The sequence below is a fragment of the Leptosomus discolor genome, chromosome 2 (assembly GCF_034619465.1).
Source record: "Leptosomus discolor isolate bLepDis1 chromosome 2, bLepDis1.hap2, whole genome shotgun sequence".
Lineage (NCBI taxonomy): Eukaryota > Metazoa > Chordata > Aves > Leptosomiformes > Leptosomidae > Leptosomus > Leptosomus discolor.
The window spans coordinates 124293325-124305911 of record NC_141392.1 but is presented as its reverse complement, the minus strand read 5'-3'; the positions used below and the strand labels follow the sequence as shown (position 1 = coordinate 124305911).

Below are 12587 nucleotides of genomic sequence, written 5' to 3'. Positions count from 1 at the left end.
AACAGAGCAAGTCAACAAACACACCTTCTCACAACTTCTTGGGGCTGCACACCAGCATTTAACCCATGGTCCCTCACTTGCTGAGAGGGCTCCTCTCCACTGGAAATTGTCTTCCCACCTGAAATAGCCCCATGGACCCTGTGCTGGAGACAGTAGAGGCTGAGGATTGATGCCCAAGGAGACATCCATGGAGGAGAGTGACTCATTTTCTGAAGAGATGGCTCTAGGCTGCGGGGAGGTAAAGGGAAAGGAAAAAAAGATTTTGCTTTGCTTTGTGGCTGATCCTTTACCCCCTCCTTTGATTTTTGAGTACAACCAACCACATTGGAGCTGCGTCCTATTAGTTACTGGGGAGGGGGGGGAAGAGAAGGAGAAGGGACTTTGCAAAGGAGCAGGCTAAGTGCACATGTTGGATTCAGATGCTCTCCAAGCTTCCTCCATTCAGGTCCTGTCTTCTCAACGAGCAACTCTGGGCTGTCTCAGTGACCAGCTCTGCTGCTCTACCTTGCCACCAAGACCAGCTATGGGTTCCCTTTTTGCTCCTGTTCCCTCTGCTCCTCTTTGGCCTCTTTTTGCCCAGCCATGAGGCAGAGAGTGCCCTGGTGCTGCCCAGTCCTCTCTTTCTCCCCCATCCTTCCCTCTTCTTCCTCCCCCTTCAACACAGCGAGAACCGGCGGGAGTTGATGTTCATCTTGGTGACCCCGATGAGCTTAAGCGGCGTGGAGAGGCTGAAGGAGCTCACGAGGGGGAAGTCACAGAAGAGGTCGGAGAGCTCGTCCCTCTCCTCCAGCTCGTATGTGGCATCGTTGAGCATGCGCTGGTGCAGGTGGCAGGTCTGCTCGATCTTCAGCTTGTTGATGTCGCTGCGAAGGCGCATGAGCTGCCTCGCCAGCTGCTGGTCCTGCAGGCGCATTTCTGCCTGAAACGCAAGACGGAGGGTGGGGAGAGAAGAGGGTGTTGGCAAGGGCACAGCACCTTTGCTCATCGTGCTGTTCCCTGCTAATGGGAAATGTAACTCAACTAGACATGCTACCCTATTGTGAAGAATAGGAAGGGAGACAGGACTCTTCCAAGCCAACAATGGATCCCAGTCAAATACCAGCTCAGGATGGTGAATTTTTAGTGTTCAGGAGGTCTGTGCCTGCTCAGGTTTTCAGAAGCACCAGGAAACTGGAATTAAAGCCAGCCATGCCAAGCCTGTTGGCTTAGGTATCCATCAGCAAGGCTTCAGAGTCTCCATCTTAACCTCAAGCACAGCCCAAATTAATTTTGCTCATAAGGGAGCAGCCACAGAAGTAGCAATTAGAAGTGGAAAGGACCAATTAAAAGAACCCCAGAGATCTTATCCCCAGCTATGCGACCCGGGTTTCCAGTCTGCATAAATCAGAGCTGGTTCATGACAGCCAGGAACATGGGTCTCCACATCCCCTGTGGCTTATCTTGCTGATTTGAAGTTGCTCTCAGGATGGAACCTCCATGGTTTCCCACACGAGAGAGAACAACTATCCTACAGGCTAATGAGCTAAGTGTTTTGGAGGTATTTTTTTTTCCTTCCCTGGCACCTAAATTCCTAAATTTGGAAGGTGGAAATTCAGAAGTGATGAAAGAAAGGAGCTTTTTTTAATTTATTTTTTTTTTTAATTCCTGCATATAATTAAGCAACAAATTTATTGCCACAGGATATTGAGAGTGGTGAAGGAAAGCGGTGAAAACTTGGTGCAAGATTCAGCCTTTGTCTGGGGAACAGAAGCAGGCAGAGCTAGAACAGCAGGTGCCAGGAAAACAATCCCCACTTCTCACCCTACATCCCTCCTCACAGAAAAGCAACAAAGCACAAAAGCTGCAAAGAGTGGTGGGAGAGAAGCCGAACAGCTTTTAGCAAACTTTGCAGCTTAAATCTTTGTAAGTGCTGGAGGCAAGGAGGGAGCAAAACTGGCTGGAAAACAGTCCTACAGCTGCCCCAATGGGATGTCCTACCTCTTCCTCTGGTGTTGCCTCCATCACAGGACATGAACTGGCACTGGAAAGAGCCTCTTGGCACCAAGGCTCATGATTTTGTTTTGTTTGAGGTTTTTTTTTCCCTCCTAATGGCTCCTTGGGTAAGTCCTGTTCTCACCAACTTCTCGATGCATGACATGATGCCCTGAGTTCATCTCCAGTTGCACCGTGGAGCTGCCCTGACCCCAAATCCATCCTTTACCTCTCTCCTTTGATTTGCATCACTGGTTCTTGGCTCCCTGTGGTTTGAACAAGCTCAGAAACAGTCCCAGACTACATCTACAGCAATGCATTAAATAGTGTGTTGCAACGAAGTCTTTCCACTTGATTGTAAGAAAGGTTCTGGCATCCTTTGAGCTGAGGCCAGCTCTCACCTTTCTAAACAATTCCCCACAGGCACTCTTTGGGAGTGGGATTCATCCTCAGAAGGCATTCGGGATACAGCTGTCTTGTCTGGATTTTAACAGCGTGGATGTGGTCAGACCGTACCAGTTTGCCTCCAGGACTAAAAATGAGCTCTTTGGTTTACAAGTACCGTTGTAGCTCTGGGGGTGGGGGTGTAAATTTATTCCTGGTCTGGTGGCTTATACATGAAACTGCAGAAGGAAAAGGAAAATTCCCCTCAGGAGGCTCTGTAGGTGGCCCTGGCATTTCTAGATGAGACCTTTCTGATGCCTGATGCATGGGCTGCTGCAACAAGGATGTGAACCAGAGCAGCCTTGGGGTTGCTCTAGCTTGTGGCACAATCCCTCTTCCTCCAGGCAATGCCTCCAAAGACATCAGGATTGCCCCTTGCAGCATTGCCAGTCTCACAGCAAGCTGAAGTAGCTGCCTTAGGAGGCTGAAGGGCTTGGAGAGAAGCCTGGCTCTGCTCCAGCTGTTTTCTGCAGCTGTTGGGAAGCTCTTTGCCATGCTGTCCTCAGAGCCCAAGCCTAGAGCTGACATGAGTATAATGAAAGTTAACCCAAGCCAAGCAAGGTTTTTCTTGCTCCTGCACCATGGAGACACCTTGGAGGACCTTGCCTGGTGCTCCCAGACAGCAATTGTCCTCCAGTTCAGTTGCCTGGAGACGATTAAGTCACCTTTGTACAAATCTCAGAGTGAATCTCTCTCTCTCTCTTGTGAAATCTCTCTAAATTGTTGGCAACAGCCATTTACCGTCTTCAAAAAACTACTATTTCCTTGCAGACCTCGTAGCCCGTGCCCCCAGCAGAGTAATGCCACCCAGCAGGTTTTTCTTCTCCCACCTGAGTTGCAATGAAAAAAAAAAAATCATTTTGTTCATATTTTTCACTGTTTCATCATGAATGCTGCGACTTGACATTTTATCAGGAAGGCGATCGTGGGCATTATTGAACTGACCTTTGGTTGTTCTTTCTTGTCAGTTTATCAAGCTACATAAGAAATGTCAACAAATGCTTTCGTTAAATGCTTTGAGGAATGTGGGATTAAAAAAACACAACTGACTGACACCAAAAAAGGGTATAAAAATGAATTACGAGGCCATTGTGGAGAGGCCTGTGGGTTGGAGATTGCTATTTTTCCCTTTCAAGCCAGCTTTACACTTTTTGACGGGTTCTTGCTTTCCCTGTCTTTTGGGGAAGCTGTCCTGGTTTCATGCAAGCTGGAAGACAAAGCCCTCCAGGACACATCCTTCAGGTGCTCAATCTCCCGCCACCCTTCCTTTCCCCCATCGGACCTGCTGACCCTGGCGTTTATGGAGCCAGCTATAACCTGTAGGCTACGGTCAACATGGCATGGGGAAAACCCACCACCCACCTACATTGACCACGTAGGCTGCGACACCATCTTGGACACAGCCCTTTCTGTCTGTGCTCGGGGGCTGAACAGGGAAGCAGGGGTGACCTGTCAGATGCTCACCAACAGAGAAGGTTTTCCCAGGGGAGTGAAGCCCTCTTCTGCCCTCCAGAAAAGAAAGGTAAATGGGCGAGGAACAAAGCCTGGCAAGGGTTGACTAAAGGATGATATGCACAATGAAGAGATGGCACAGGGGGATGAGGGCTGCCACTGCTTATGCCCTTTGGGAGCCTGCTTGGCTTAGGTATATTGGCCTAGGGCTTGGGAGCTCCTTGCATGGTGACAGGTTCCATGGAGGTAGGTCCGTGGGGTGATAACTGGACAGAGGGCAGAGCAGTAAAGGCCACACTGTGGGCAGGAAGGGCAGGCTGCTCTGCAGGGCATGGCCTCTCTCACTCTTACCACTCAACACTGGGGCTTGGCTTGAGATGCAACACCCTACATGGACTTATGCCATTAAGCCCTGCTTTTTTCAAAACCACCCAGAATATTAGCAGAATTTGTGTCAGAACCCAGAAATCCTAATTTTCCTTCCCTTTCCCAGAGGGTTCTCGTAAGTCCTAGAAGCATTCCATCCATTCCATGCTGAGGACTAAACCATCACTAGAAATGATGAATGACCTCTTTCTAAAAGAAGCACTGTTGGGTCAGCAGAGCTTCACAAAGCTTCCTGGAAAGAAATAATGGGATCACAGAGCCCACATCATGGGAAGCCATGGGTTTTCAGTTTACACAGTCCACCTACAGGGCTAATCACCACAAAGCAACTCAATGCACCAGTTTGTCAGTGTGGGACAACAGCATGATCGCACACACTCTGTGCAATGTCCTGGAGTAACCCATGGGGGGCACCCATCAGGAGCCACGCATTTTGCTTCCTTCAAGTCTCACATGCCAATTGCAGGAGGAGCCTTAGATATGTCTTGCTCACAAAACCCACTTTTTAACACTTTGTGCCTCTTTCTGCATGCCCAGCTCCAGCAGGCAAAGAGCTGCCTTTCATCTGCGTGGTTGGAGCATGCTATTGGGATGGACGGGCTGCTGGTTTGAATTTCTCCGGGTGGGAGGGGGAACCAAACTCAGGTCCTTCCTGGCAGAGGAGCTACTGCAACTGCTAGCCTGAAACACAAAGCGGGACCATAGGGTGTTATGAACCCAGGAAAGATTTTCTGTTTGGATTGAGCCTCAGCCCTCGAGGGGAGGGGGGAGGGAGAGAAAGTTTTGCATGCGCACCTGCCTGTTGTCCACTCAAGGTGGCTTAGCCCAATTAGCTAGAAGTAGCTGAGCATGTAGCCCCAACTTGTCTTCAAGTTTGCCTTAACCGTATGGTCACGGACTGGAAGACCAACAATGTTCTCACTGCCAGCGGTCAGTCTTCTCCCTGCATTGCTATGGGGAGATGTATCAGCAGAGAGCACCTCATGGCCATGGACCTGTTGGGACTTCCTCCCAAAACAGATGTGTGCCCTGGACAAAGCCCCAGTCTGTGGTCCATGAAGCTTAGGGTGACGGTCTGTGGAGAAGCATCTGCTCCCATAGGGCTAGTCCTTTTTATTTCCAAAAGATCAAAAGAAACTTCAAGCTAAATTGATGCTTTCCTAGCTGGGTGCAGTCACTTGGATTCAAACATGGAGGAGCACTGGCCACTAATTAGACCCGTGCCAAACACTTCAGAGAAGTCAGTTAAATCTGTGTTTTGGTTTGAGGCTTCATCTTCAAAGGTGCTCAGATGCCACCCTTCCATGGCCAGTTTTAGATGCTCACACCCTTGTGGTGCAACCCACATCCCCAAACGAGGTATCTAGTCTCCTTCTGAAGTCCCTAGGATTTACACACCACCAAAGTCCAGGATATCTTTGCCAGCTGACACATGCAAAGCCTGAAGTGGGTCCCAAATCTAACCCTTCTTCAGTGTTGAGTTTAGTCTGTGTTGACACCCCCAGAATTAACCTTCATATTACCTTTCCTGAGGGAGGTAGTTACCTCTGGTTTTTGCTAAATTAAGGGATGCTAAAATGCATTCAGGATTTGGAATGCTATACCTAGGAGAAAGCCCACTGCCAGAGGAAAACCCTGGCAGCTTAGCATCTGAGGTGAACAGAGGGACATCTCAGTGGGCTTACACACGGGCTTACACAGGAGAAGAGCACATAATTTCCCAGAGCAGCGCTTACATCTCTGCTACGTGCAGAAATTCACATCCATCCCATGAAACTCCCTCTCTCTCCAAAACAGGGTGGAAGTCCCTTGGGGACGGTCGTGTTGTAATAACTCTTAAATTGTGCCCCTGTTCTATCAGTTCCACAGTAGAAATGACCCATCTCTGATGCCTGTGCCAATGTCACTGCTTTAAATAAAAATACAGAAAAATCCTTCCTGGACCTGCTACGAAGCAGACGACTCACAATGCAGGCCAGTCTCCATCACCATATCCATGCTCTAGACTCCTCCTCCTCCTCTCCACCTCCCAACAACCACAGAGCAATCTGCAACAAGGCTCATGTCAACCCTATTTTGGTGCCTCATCGTTGTTTAAGTTTACTTAAGTACTTGTTCAGCCAATATCAGTATCCCAAATGGAGATAATAGCAGTTAATATTTAATAGTAAATGCCTGACCAACAGGACATAGGTGTTTTATGATTTCCCAGGAGACAGCAGCAGACATTTGTGTCCCTTTTCAAGAGTCTTTCCTGCATTCTGGCTTACACACCTCAGATTTCAGTGCCAAACATTGGTGAATTTGAGATGGAAAGCATATTTTCCTACTGGGACAAAGTCAGAACTATCCTGACATGTCCCTGTTCATAGCAGAGATTTGTAATTTAACCACATGTAGGAGGAAGAGGACTTTGAGGACTTAATCTTAGAACTTGTAAAACCTGACAAAATTCAAAAACAAAGAGGAAAATACAGTCTGACCACTCTGATCCTTGGGTCTGTTGCCATACCCTGGCTGTTGATGGCTTTACTTTCAGCATTGAAGAAGAGCAGCCACATTTGACAGCACAAAGGTGAACACTAGAGAAAAGAGGCAGGAGGAGCTGGGGAGGGAAGCTCCAGCCCTGGGGCGGTTCGGCACATGCTGAGTGCTGCAATTTGCTCGTACACCTACACAGAACCTCTCAGCGCAAAAAACAAGAGCAGGAGTTTACATGTCTGAATAAATCAGCTTCTCGGGGCCAGATTCTCAGCAGGTCCCAGCTGACGCGGCTGGCTGGAGCTCGGTGGGCATATGTCAGTCCTATACACCAGGGCCAGGACTTGATGTGCAGAATCAGGTCCTGGGACAGGTCATGCGAGGTGAGAGACCAAGAGCAGATGCACAGTAAGACCTTGGGTTTGTCCTTCGCTTCACTTCTGAACGTGAGGAGCCTGAACCTGGATGAACCTGAACCAGAGCAGACCCTGGAGACACGGAGGATAAATTTCTTGCAGCGTTGGATGATGTCTTTTGTGTGAACTGGGAGTAATGCTTCAGGTTTTACAGGTAAATTTAATTTTAAAGCTGGGCTCTCCTGGACTACCACTTGACCAAGCAACTAACCTATGCTGTGGCCCGTTCTGTAACACCACGGCCAAGGGGAAGTTTGGACAAACATGTACTATTAAATTCACTTTGCTGCTGCTACTGGTTTTGGCTGGGATAGAGTTAATTCCAAAATTGGGTGGTCACATACAAATTGCCTGTTGGGAACAGTCTCCAGCATGTGGAAACTCCTGAAGCTCTAACTGTTTGGCAGGGTGCTAACTGGTACAAGCCAAGACCATGCTGGGGCCATGCTATTGAAATAACCCAGCCTAAACACGCTGGTAGCTGTGATGAGGGTTGCACAGTGTGGGTGATGGAGCTGCACACCCTGTGTCGTTGCATTTCATTCAGTAAGGACATGGGCTGGTGTACTTCTTTCCTGGACAGAAATCTCTGTGTTCACCGGTGTTTACCCCTTCATTGGACAGATGAATCCTAGAGTTCTCATGAAGGACTGTGTAGAGCCAGGGAGAATTCACCCTGCAGCAGAGGACAGCACGGCAGAGGCTGGTTTCACACCAGTTATGACTACTGGATCATTTTTGCATGGTCTTCAGCAAGCTGCCTGGGATACTCAACACTTGCTTGGGGCAAGGCTGGGTTGTGTGGTGCTCCCAAGTCCGTGGTCTCCTATGTTAAATCAGACCAGAAGGACTGATTGCCCACTTAGGGTGACCTTACCCAAGGTGTGGGGTGCTGGTGTCCTGCCTGGCTGCTCCAAGCAGGGTGCTGTCTGAGGGGTGCTGCCCTTTCTGGCCTTGGCTCCTGCCATAAATAAATAAATAAACTTAGACATAACTGTATCCTGCTATCCAGAAGTCTTCCTGATTGCTTTACTATCACAACATGGGGATAAACAAGAAAAAAAAAAAACCTGTCTATGTTGGGATGTGTGGAAATCTGTTCATTTATTTGAAAAGAAACTGAGTTTCACCCTTGAAATGTAATGTGAAATGCTGATTTTGTTCCAGCATCCTGTGATGAGATGGCCTCGCTGTGTTCTCATTGCTTGCTGGCAGCTCTTACCCAACAATACTGCCTCCAACATAGCTGTTTGGCTGTGTGGTCAGTCAAATACATGCTCTCTTCTGGGGAAATTGTTCGAAATTACATGAGTCACGTCCAGATCCAGCAAAGACTGGTATAATTAAGAGGCAGAAAAATGGAAAGTGAGGAACAATTAGGGTTTGCTTTGCCCTTTTTCTTCTTTAATTTAAAATTTTAGTTTTCGTCAGATGGTGGTTTATATACCACACCCCAGTCTAAAGGGCAGAATCAGACTTTGAGACAATTTATACTTCCACCACGAGTAGAAACTGAAAGAACAAACCAAATCTTCTAAAATCCAGGGTTCTGAGAAGGAAAATCTGCCTCTTACTGTCTTTGGGCATCTTGAGATTGGTGGTTTACATCAAGAGCACTGCGAATTTCAGATTGCAACACAGATAGAAGCAGGGACCCAGATTCAGGTCTCAGATCTGGAGCTGAGATTCTCCAGAGCGCTGGGTGATTTTAGGACATCAGCTCAAAACTCTTCCTAATAGTCCTGGATTCCTGAAAGCATTGCACCTGCCTTCTGAAAGCCGTGGTCCTGAGAAACAGCTCAACCACCAAAGCTGTGACATCCAGAATGACCTCTGTAAATAGCTTCTCTAGAGATCAAACCAGCTGGGCAAATGCAGCAAAAGCAACAAAAAAAAAATGACAAATTGATATTACCTGAAGAAAACGTTGCAGAGAATTTTTTAAAATGATTTTTCATTGTTGTGCATGAGAAGTTTTCTTCAAAGAACTTTCAGTCCTTATCAAAACCAAAGCATTTGCACAGGAACATTTTCACAAACACATCTGAACCCCAAGTGATGTCCCAGCATCCTGGGACTCTCTTGCAAACATGGCTACTGTCAATACAGATGCAAATGCTGGTGGGACTCATAGGCAAACTTCCAATTAGGCAATAGAAACAAAGCCACGTGACATGAGCTGTTTCCAGACATGTGGACCAAATAATAAAGATCTTTAATTCCAGTGAGGAGAAGGAAAGGATCACTGGGAAGTGTGGGTTTGGTGTCTGTTTGCTCCTACACTTGCGAAGAGCACGGGGGCCCATTCTCCAGCCCTGAAAACAGCTGCCCTGATCTGGTCACACCCATCCTATTGACCTCCTGTGGCCTCCAGAAAAGATGTGCTGCATCCACGCTTCCTCCTGGTATTTATCCCCAGGCTGTGCTGACTCCTGAGCTGGGCTGGGAGCTGCTTGGGTCAGCAGAGGCCAAATTTGTGCCAAAGACCATGATAGCAAAATAACATATAAAAGATGATCTTCCAGCACCCATGCCCTGTCTCTGTATGTTTTCCTAGCATAGGTGTAGCATTTTTGTCTTGTCTTACTCTCTGTGAAGCTGCCGGTTTGTAACTACCAGAAACAAACATATGTGTAAGGCAGGGCCCAAGGCTGGGATGGGAGGATGACTGAAATGTGGACCAGCTTCTGATGAAGCATGAACCAACAGACAATGAACCTATAAGAGCTGGATGAGGAAGGGTCTGAGATAAGGTTCTGGCATCACACATACAACAGAAAAAGGAATATTATTCATTACATTAGATATTACATGGGCAGAAAAAGGGGTTTCCACAACAGTTGGAAACAAAAGGAAGGACTTGGTCTCACTGTGCAGAAATTACTTGGGGGAAACAGGTTATCACAAGACCATATAAAGAATTATGAGTTAAGAAAAAGAAAAAGAAAAAGAAAAAGAAAAAAAGAAAAAGAAAAAGAAAAAGAAAAAGAAAAAGAAAAAGAAAAAGAAAAAGAAAAAGAAAAAGAAAAAGAAAGAGAAAAAGAAAAAGAAAAAGAAAAAGAAAAAGAAAAAAGAAAAAGAAAAAGAAAAAGGAAAAAGAAAAAGAAAAAGAAAAAAGAAAAAGAAAGAGAAAAAGGAAAAAGAAAAAGAAAAAGAAAAAGAAAAAGAAAAAGAAAAAGAAAAAGAAAAAAAGAAAAAGAAAAAGAAAAAGAAAAAGAAAAAGAAAAAGAAAAAGAAAAAGAAAAAGAAAAAGAAAAAGAAAAAGAAAGAGAAAAAGAAAAAGAAAAAGAAAAAGAAAAAGAAAAAAGAAAAAGAAAAAGAAAAAGGAAAAAGAAAAAGAAAAAGAAAAAGAAAAAAGAAAAAGAAAGAGAAAAAGGAAAAAGAAAAAGAAAAAGAAAAAGAAAAAGAAAAAGAAAAAGAAAAAGAAAAAGAAAAAGAAAAAAAGAAAAAGAAAAAGAAAAAGAAAAAGAAAAAGAAAAAGAAAAAGAAAAAGAAAAAGAAAAAAGAAAAAGAAAGAGAAAAAGAAAAAGAAAAAGAAAAAGAAAAAGAAAGAGAAAAAGAAAAAGAAAAAGAAAAAGAAAAAGAAAAAAAGAAAAAGAAAGAGAAAAAGGAAAAAGAAAAAGAAAAAGAAAAAAGAAAAAGAAAGAGAAAAAGAAAAAGAAAAAGAAAAAGAAAAAGAAAAAGAAAAAGAAAAAGAAAAAGAAAAAGAAAAAGAAAAAGAAAAAGAAAAAGAAACAGAGGGAATTAGGCAAACACTTGGCGGTTAGATCCACTAATGACTGTTAAACTCTGTGGTCAACATACAGTCTCCTGCTGAGGGAGTTCCTAAACCACCAACAGCCACAAGCTGCAAGGGCAGATCCAGGGGATGGATCTGGTCGTGCTTCCTTCCTACAGCCCTGACCAAGCATCCATTCCCAAGAGAGACAGGCTATTGCCCCAGCAGCGTCCACGTATTCACGGTGCATTCATACCTGCTGTATTCATCTGGGTGTTGAGATATAATTAGAGAAGCAGGGGAGGGAACAAACTGCTAAAAAGTCCTAACCAGTGCAAGCTACCATATTTCACCAGCCTGCTGGATGCCAGCAGGGATGCTGAGATGGACCCAGCTCCTTCTCTGAGGTTATGGGTGCTCTGACATTTGCCTTGTCCCTTCCCTGGGCTGCTCCTGCTCCCACTAGCCACAGAAAATGCAATGACTGATTGTTGCCTTTTCACCTGGGGCTGAAGGCAGGTAGGAACAAAGAGCCACTTGTTTCCTCACTCTTCCCCACCCCCCCTCCCCTTGAAAAAGTATGCTAACAGGGATAGGAAACCACTTACCAGTTCCTTCCTGAGCCACGTCAAAGCTTCGTCGATGCTCTCAAAGCCACCTATTCTCCCTGAGGTAAGAGTCACCTTGTCCGGGGCAGGGCTCCCATTGAGATGCAGCTGCACCTTCCTCAAGGGGACAGTCTCCCCCATGGCCTTTTTGGCCTCGGTCACCTCCTCTTCTCCTGCTGGCTGGGGGCTCTTCCATGCCTGCTCCTCCAGCTTCGCCTTCCACTCCAAGTAGGACGGGCGCCTGGTCTCCAGTCTCAGCTTCTCCGTCAGCGCCTTGAGGCTCCTCAGGTGGTCATCAGGAGGAGCAGCACCGCCAGAGCCAATATCTGTGCTGTCCAGAGCCTCTTCTATTTGTATTTTGGGTACAGACATCCTCTCTGGTACTCAAACAGCATAGGGGTGTGCTGCAAAGGGCCGGGGATGGAGGTGGGAAACCCTCAGGCCTGGACCAGCTCCTGCAGCGTGACAAACACAGCCCCTCAGAGGACAGCCACGGTGGTGGTGGCTCCTGATCAAGCACCGTACCAGCCCTGGACAAACACCTAGAAGAAAAGCAGAGAAAAGTTTGAGAAGGAAAAGGGAGCGAGAAGGGATGGGCGTCTCTTGCAGCAGCGGAGGGAGCAAGGGCTTTGGGAGAGGCACAATGCCAAGGTGCTTCTGGGGAGTGTTACCTCACCTCAGCTATCTGACTGCTTTTGGGGCAGGAACAGACAGGCTCTGGCTTTTAGGGAAGCTCTGGTTACAGACCTCTCCAGTCTTAACTCAAGGGGCCATGAAAGGGTTGCCAACGAGGCCATGTTCACAGAACCCTCTGGACCTGTGTCACACAATCCAACATCCTCTGGAGACAGCAATGGCTGTTGCTGGGGGTCAAGGTGTCTATGCACACTCTTTTGCTGATTTTCTGGCTGGCAAACCTATATCTTTCTACTTGGGTAAAACAGGAACAGGTGAAGAAAGACAACGCAAACTTCTCCCAACAGTCTGAGCCAAAAGGAGAGCTGGGGAAAGTGACATTTTTTTTGTTGCTTCCTCCTCAGTTTTACGGATCTAGGTTTGCTAAAGATGCCAATCTGCAGCCATAAGATTCAGCTTCCTCCTGTTCAGCAG

At 46.5% G+C, this 12587-nt stretch overlaps 1 protein-coding gene across 1 annotated transcript; it reads right to left on the bottom strand.

Moving 5' to 3' along the window:
- Positions 1-655: 655 nt before the first annotated feature.
- Positions 656-11849, bottom strand: FAM167A (family with sequence similarity 167 member A). The gene is made up of 2 exons (XM_009948027.2): positions 11478-11849; positions 656-919 (listed from the first exon to the last, which is right to left on the bottom strand). The coding sequence occupies exons 1-2, from the start codon at positions 11847-11849 to the stop codon at positions 656-658; spliced, it is 636 nt and encodes a 211-aa protein (XP_009946329.1).
- Positions 11850-12587: the final 738 nt, after the last annotated feature.

Coding starts and splice junctions, on each gene's coding strand:
- FAM167A (XM_009948027.2), bottom strand. CDS start 11,849: ATGTCTGTACCCAAAATACAAATAGAAGAGGCTCTGGACAGCACAGAT. Junction 920..11,477: donor CGTGGCTCAGGAAGGAACTG/GTAAGTGGTTTC, acceptor CTTGCGTTTCAG/GCAGAAATGCGCCTGCAGGA.